This window comes from Medicago sativa, chromosome 7 (genome assembly GCF_051527215.1).
Source record: "Medicago sativa cultivar Bolivia chromosome 7, Bolivia_mono, whole genome shotgun sequence".
Taxonomy (NCBI): Eukaryota; Viridiplantae; Streptophyta; class Magnoliopsida; order Fabales; family Fabaceae; genus Medicago; species Medicago sativa.
Window position 1 is genome coordinate 25,632,108 of NC_140755.1, and position 7,970 is coordinate 25,640,077.

At 42.5% G+C, this 7,970-nt stretch overlaps 1 protein-coding gene and 1 pseudogene across 1 annotated transcript; both read right to left on the bottom strand.

Moving 5' to 3' along the window:
* Window positions 1–823: 823 nt before the first annotated feature.
* On the bottom strand, window positions 824–3,770 carry LOC146905151 (uncharacterized; annotated as a pseudogene).
* Window positions 3,771–5,976: 2,206 nt separating this feature from the next.
* LOC146905152 (uncharacterized) lies at window positions 5,977–7,710 on the bottom strand. Its single transcript, XM_085725795.1, has one exon. The coding sequence runs from the start codon at window positions 6,615–6,617 to the stop codon at window positions 6,105–6,107; it is 513 nt and encodes a 170-aa protein (XP_085581921.1). The 5' UTR covers window positions 6,618–7,710; the 3' UTR covers window positions 5,977–6,104.
* Between the last annotated feature and the right edge of the window lie 260 nt (window positions 7,711–7,970).

Here is a 7,970-nt window from a genome sequence, read left to right on the forward strand (position 1 = left end):
GTCTTTTGGAAGACCAAGAGATAAGATTGTCACCAAGAAAAACACAGTACCCAGATGTGGAGCGTCTAGTGTCAGGACATCCACCCCAATCAGCGTCAGTGTAGGAGATCAGCTTAGTAATAGGTGATGGTGATAAATGTAGACCAAGGTGTATGGTACCCTGTACATAACGGAGAATGCGCTTAAGAGCAATCATGTGTTCTGTGTTGGGTGCATGCATATGAAGACATATTTGTTGAACTGCATAGGAGATGTCGGGTCTAGTGAACGTGAGGTACTGTAAGGCTCCTGCAAGACTCCGATATAAAGAAGGATCCTCATAAGGCGTTCCAGAGGAGGTGCTGAGCTTCTGCTTCGTATCGACGGGTGTGGCAGACGGTTTGCAGGATGCCATGCCAGCACGCTCGATGATCTCAGAAGCATAGGTGCTTTGACTAAGAAAAAGACCACCAGAATGACGAGATACAGCAATGCCCAAAAAATAACTCAGGGGGCCCAGGTCCTTCATCGCAAATTCAGATGCTAAAAGTGACATAATTGATTTGCGAAGGGCATGAGTAGAGGTGATAAGTATGATGTCGTCCATATAAAAAAGAATGTAGGCCATGTCAGACTGTTGTCGATATATGAAGAGAGAGTGATCTGATGTGCTATGTTGGAAACCAATGGTGGATACATAGTCAGCAAAGCGTTGGTACCATGCTCTGGGTGCTTGCTTGAGACCATAAAGTGACTTCTTCAAACGAAACACATAATCTGGATGATGAAAATCATGGAAACCCAATGGTTGATGCATGTAAACAGTTTCATTAAGATCACCATGTCAAAATGCATTTTGGACATCCTGTTGATGAATGGGCCAGGATTTGGAGAGAGCAATGGTGAGCACTGTTCTGATGGTAGCAGGTTTAACCACCGGGCTGAAAGTCTCATCACAATCCACACCTGCAACCTGTGATCTGCCATCACCTACAAGACGAGCCTTATATCGCTCAAATGAGCCATCAGAATTTTTCTTATGTCTAAAAATCCACATGCATCGAATAAGATTAGCATCACAAGGACGAGGAACTAAATCACACGTCTTATTTCTAATAAGAGCATCAAATTCAGATTGCATTGCGGATTTCCAATTCGGATCGGATAAGGCTAGTTTGGGGTTTTTAGGTATAGGAGAGATGGTGTGGTCGGAGTGAGAGAGTGATAAGTTAAAAATCTTGCGTGGTTTTACAATGCCTTTCATGCTACGGGTAGTGATGGTTCATGTAGGTGGAGGTGGATGCAGTTGAATTGGGGATTGTGGATGAGAGGAAGGTGTAGTTAATGAGCTGATCGGAGAGGCAATATATGGGTTCTGTTGGTTTATTTATGAGATTGGTTCATCAATTGAGGTTGTTGGTGTTGGTTGGTTGTGTGTGACAGGTGGTAATATTTGATTTTGCCACTGATGTATAAGGTAAGGGTGCATGTCATTATCTAGGAAGTGATAAGAGTTTTGCGAGGGGGAATGCATCTTGGTGAAGGGAAATTGATTTTCATCAAAGATAACATGCCTCGAAATTATTAATTTTCTGTTTGACAAATCATAACACTTGTAACCTCTATGATTCAAGGGATAACCCAAGAAGACACACGGAGTAGAGCGGGGTTTGTAACTTATGAATGGTGGGTGACGGGAATAAGGGATAACATAGACAACCAAAAGCTCGTAGATGTGTGTAAGTGGGATCACGGTGATATAAGAGTTGTGTTGGTGACTGATTTTGAAGTGTTTTGCATGGAAGAATGTTTAACAGATAAGTTGCCATGTGAAGAGCATGATGCCAAAATGACAGTGGAATAGAAGAATGAGATAGCATAGTGCGGATCATATTATTAATAGTTCTTATTTTACATCCCGCTTTCCCATTTTGTGAGGATGTGTGGGGACAAGAGAATCGAAAAACAAGGCCATGATCAATGCAATATTTTTGAAAAATCTCATTATTATATTCACCGCCATTGTCTCATTGAAATGTTTTGACTTTTTGCAAAAATTGAGTTTGAATGAGTTGAGTAAGTGACTTAAACGTTTCAAACACAAGAGATTTTCTGCTAATAGGGAAAGTCCACAAAAAATTTGTAAAATCATCTAAGAATAAGACATAATATTTATGACCAGCAGAACTTAAAATTGGAGACGTCCATAAATCACTATGTAAAATATCAAAAGGCATCAAAGTCGTAGTTTGAGAATCAAAAAATGGCAATTTAACATGTTTGCCTAAAACACAAGAGCCACAAACAACAGAAGAATTGAAAGGTTCACAACATATGAACTTATTTTTGCGAAGGGAATTCAAAACAAACACGCCAGGATGACCAAGACGACTATGCCAAAGACTGGATGTGAGACCGGCAAAACTGGGAGGGGTGGTAACTGGATAAATATCTCCACGACTGTCACATCTGAGAAGGGTGATCCCCGTCTGAAAATCAGAGACAGTAAAACCAAAAGGGTTAAAGGAAACAGAAACATTATTGTCAGTGGTGAGTCGTCTTACAGAAATTAAATTTTTAATAATTTTTGGGGCATGCAGGACATGGTTAAGGTGAAGGGGTTGGTGAGATGTGGTTATTTGTGTGTGTTTGGTGCCTTGAATTGGAATTCCATGGTCACTGCCTATAATAACTTTCTGATTTGAATTACTGGAAAATAAGACGAGAGATTACCTTGTGATGCGATCGTGTGAGATGTTGCGCCAGTATCCATGTACCACTGATTGTCAGGAGTGTGGAGTGACATGGTGTGCATTGCTGTCTCGATGTCTGTCGGTATCTGAGATGAGGTGGAGGCTGCATACACCTAAGGACGCTGTCCTAGAATGCCTGGCTGCTTAGGAGGACCGGTAGGGCGTGTCCACTGAGATGTGGGATAAGGACACGGAGGCATAACCCATGGTGGTGGAGTCCAACCCCATTGTTGCCAGGCTGGGTACTGTTGTTGCTGCTGCCAAGGAGGAGCGGACCAAGGTGACGGGGAGCTAGGAGCTCCTGACTGAGGTGCACTGCGATTACCACGTCCCCCTCCGCGGCCTTGGTTGCCACGGGAGCGAGAACGTCCTCCGGGACGGCGGTTGCCACGCTGAGAGGTGTCTTCAGTGGGTTTCAGCTGAGTGGTGTGCATGGAAACATGAGAGCCTGTGTTTGCCATCTTAGCCATACCGGCTTTTTCCAAAGTGAGCATGGAGCGAGCCTGATAGAATGCAGGAAGAGGATTACTCTGGCGAATCAAGGTGGCAACACTGCGATAAGCTTCTGGAAGACCCGATATCAGTTGAAGAACCAGACGGTGATTGTTGAGAGGAGAGCCGACGTTTCTCAACTGGTCGGAAAGCATCTTAAGGTGCTGACAGTAGGCAGGGACATTGGGAAAATCCTCCATGCGGGTGTTGGAGAATCTTGTTCAAGAGTGACAACACGAGCATTTTGGTTATCCTAAAAAATATCTGACAAACGATTCCATGCTTCCATTGCAGTGGAGTTGGGTTCTAGAATAGTAGTCAACAAATCAGTGGAAATAGTGGAATAAATCCACTGAAGAACGGTGGCATCAAGAGTGGTCCATTGCTCATACTCGTCATCCGTAGAGGCTGGTGGTGTTTTTCCCATAGATGGAACAATGTGATGCAAGACTCGATGTGAGCGAGCATGAATGCGGAAAAGCTCCGCCCAGGTTCCATATTGATCTTTTTCCATCTCAAGAATAATAGGAATATGGTTCCTAATATTGGAGACGACAAGGGCAGGGTGGAACTCCGTTTTTGAACCGCTAAGCACGGTGGACTTGTTCTGGCTGGAACCACCGGTGGCAGCGGTAGGTGTGCGGTTGTCGTTGCTGTAACACCCCGTTTTCCCAACGTAAAAATTTCTTATTTAAAATCAGAGTTCAACAACTTTTTAAACGGAATGTTACACTTCTTAAAAATTCATAAACTGAATAAATAACAATTTATTCTTCAAAATCATTGAACATAAGTAATTCAAAACTTCGCAGCGGAATTAGTTCATTCAACATAAATCATATAAATATATTCTAAATTCACATCACATATATAATCACATAAAATCACACCACATCATATAAATCATATAAAATCATATAAATATACACATCACATCACATAGTTCATATAAACATATAAGTCATATCAATATTCACATCTCATCACATAATTCATATAAATATATATAAATATATTTCTAGGCTCAATAAATAAACCAAATAAATCAAGTAACAAAGAATAAATCAAATAATTAAAAAAGTGGGCGTTACAGTTGCTGTTTTCAGAATCAGACATGATTGGTAGTTGGAGAAAGAATCACGAGCTGGAAAAACAACACACGGCACAGGGAAGTATTTGAACACAAACAGTCACGAACAGACACAGTAAGAACACAGCGCGACAGAGAAGAGAGATGGTACGGCGCGGTGATGGTGGTGTTCGTCGGAAGTGTCGGTACAGCAGATGCAATCGCAAACAGAGATTTGAATCGCGAGCAAGGTGAAGAACAAAGGGTGGACAGATCAGGCAGAGATTGGAATCGTGGTGTTGATTGCGACGGCGACGGCGCGAACAGAGGCTGTTCTCGTGTTCGGCGGCTGGGGGAACAGAACAGATGTTGTTTTCGTGTTCGGCGGCGGCGTACGTGGAGGACGGAGGTCCTGCTTGCTGTTTGCGGCAAAGGTTGTTGCAAGGAAGAAGATGATACACGTACGCTTCTGTGTTTGTCGCTTTCTACTTTTTGTTTTTATTTTTTTTAGAGAGAGGGATCGATTAGGGTTGATACCATGTAAGATTATAGAATGCTTCGCTTTTTCTCATTGATCTGAATAGAATATATATACATCAATGTGTAACATTTGGTCAACTATCTAATTATGATTTTTATGATACAACATAATTATAGGAAACTAATTATGACTAATTACAATAAAATATTCTATTTTATCATCTTGCTTATAGCTTATTACCAAATCGTAAATTGAAGACCCTAATACAGCGGCCACTAAATCACATTCCTGAAACTACAGATGGCAACTCCCTTCTACTTTTCTGGTATTGGGAGGAATGTTTGAAGCAGAGATTTGTGTGACAAAACTTTGTTAATGATCATAATCATATACTCTGACTTGACTTGGTTAAAGGTTTCTTAAGCACATTTTGGCTTAAGTGAAAGTTTTTGTAGAAGATCAACCTATGACTAACAGGAAGCATTTCGTCTTGTTTTCCTCCTTGCATTTTGTCGTTTTAATTTTGAAACATATTTGATATTTCATTCTATGGTGTTATAGGCTACAAAGCACTTGCACAGACGCTGGACACAACACTGATGATAATTTAAGAACGTGAAAATGATTTAGTGCAATATGTGTCATTGTTGGATACCGACTTGAGACACTCTTCAATTTGTAGTGTCGGTGCTACAGAGGTTGAGTCCTGCTCTTTACCCAAACAGTAATGCTCATTCACAAAGTAAATTACCTTAACGCCCCTACGCATGTTAACATGTGCAAGTACATAAGGTACGTAACTTAAGTTACGTAGCGTGACTTAAGTTGCGCTAGTACAAAGTTTCACGTGACTTAAGTTACGCTACGTGTCTTTAGTCACGCTAGTGCAAGCCGAGCAAGCCCATGCCTAGGATATGTTGCGTGACTTAACACACGCTGATGCTAGTCACGCAACTTAACTCACGCAACCACAAAGCCTATTCACGCAACTTAACTCACGCTAGTATTAACACTAGCGTGACTTAATTCACGCTGTTGCTGGTGCAATGCTGGCAGCAGAGCAGAACCAGAACAGCATGACAGTGGCACTAGCTACTGTTGTGTTCCTTCATTCCCTGTTTACAGAACATGCATTCATTGATTCAACCAAAACTCTTAATTTAGAGAACATGCATTCATTAAATAATAATTTAGAAATGCAATTTTAACGAAAATTAACGCAAATGTCATAAAGAGGCGCAACCGCGCAAATGTAAATATCATACAAAAAGTCGATAAAATACTACAAATATATCCAAAAAGTCATAAAATTTAATCCTAAAATAAGGCACTACTGGTCCTCCTGTGGACTCCTAGACCTCCTCCTCGGAACCGGATGCTGCTCAAACACGCTATAGTCGGTACGGAGGCCCTCCAAAATGCCAAAGAAGAGTGGATTAGAAACCACCTCTGGAATCCCCATCGCATGCTCCACTCTCTCTCTCTCTCTCATGCTGCCGATGACCTGCAATGGATCGGGAGGATGTCTGGCCCACTCCTGGTCAACAAGGATATCCTGGTAGACAGGTATCGGCACGACAATATCAGGCTCTGGAGCAGGGTTGACGATGAGAGGATGGGACACACGGTAGAACCACCTCAAATACCTCTCTGTATGCCTCCAAAGCTCGTCGTCTGGGACCTGGCCACCCCTCCGCTGGTGGGGAACGACATGCAGAGCAAACGCCAAGAAGGCAGCAGCCACATCTGCTGCGGCAAGGGGCATAACATCAGTAGGAGGTCGGGGAACCCTCTGAACATGTCCGTACTGCCTCAGCACCCGCTCCGGCAAGTGACGCACCATCCTCTAACTGCCTGCCATGATCCATCCGGAGTACCAGCACACGTCATGAAAAGGCGTCACGTCTCGTCGGTGCTCGTACGGCCTCCAGGTGACATGACAATGCTCCATCGAGTCCAACAAGCCTCTGAAGTGGTCAGCATGAGCAAACCCCCTTTGAGGTTTCCATCTAACCACATACGGGTTCTCCCAGTCGTAATCTAAATATTTGGACCTCGGGACCACATGTCTGAAGTGAGCTATAACCCATCCCTGCAAACACAAAGAGACAAAATATATACATGTCATAACAAGCACCTATACATTATAAAATTTATGTTTAACTTAAAAAAAGAGGAAAAAAAATATATTACCACAAGCAAGCTCATGTAACCACCAACTGAGTGAACATTTGCGTCTGAGGTCAGATTCAGCTGCTCATACAAGAATGCAAGTCCCATCGCGCCCCATGACCACGTGCCTATGTTAGCCAAATCCCGAATGGCAAGCATCCACAGCAGACTAACGGTTTTGCTGTTCTTGCCGGCAAAAAGGGTGTAGCCAAGCAAGAGCAACAAAAACGCCTTCACACAGGCGGGCCTAATACGACTCAGCTCCTGCTCCTCCTCCTGTGATAAATCCTCCCCCAGCAAATGGTTGCACCTATTCAACAGGTAGTCATACTGGTCTTTCAGGGTCGTGTATGAGACAGATGCACCAAAATCAGCCACATACCCAACCGCATCCTCCACCGGAGACAGCAGGTGGGTCACCAGCATATCTATAGATGTGTCATGATCTAAATCCTCCTCATGAATGAGCCGTCCAGCGACAGGGATGCCTAGGAGACAATGGACATCATCCAGTGTGATGGTCATCTCCCCAACATGCCGATGGAAGCTGTTGGTCTCCTGATGTCATCTCTCAGCCATGGCACACACTAAACCGTGGGAGATGTTCTCGTACCCAGTCAGAAGGAGGGGCCTTAGACCCGATCTATCAACCGGTTCCCAGAACCAAGGGTTAGCATCTGCCGGCATTGGAAGGGACAGGGAAGAAAGCTTCAGTTTCCTCCCATGAGAGATGCCTTTCATCTTACGATCCGCTTGCATCTGAAATACAACAAAAATACAATTAAATATGTTAAATAAACATGAAATAGTAAACTATAAATATTCTCTGTAAAATAAACATGAAATAATAAACTATATATATTATACGTAGAATATTATACGTAGAATAAATTATATATATTATACGTAAAATAAACTTCACATAATAGTAAAATAAACTTCACATAATAGTAAAATATCATTAAATTAAATAAAAGAAATTATACTTACTCTTTTATCGTTCCAAAGCTTGCATGCCACGTGT

Bases quoted from the DNA above. Each gene is read 5' to 3' on its own strand.
- LOC146905152 (XM_085725795.1), bottom strand. From the start codon at position 6,617: ATGGTGCGTCACTTGCCGGAGCGGGTGCTGAGGCAGTACGGACATGTT.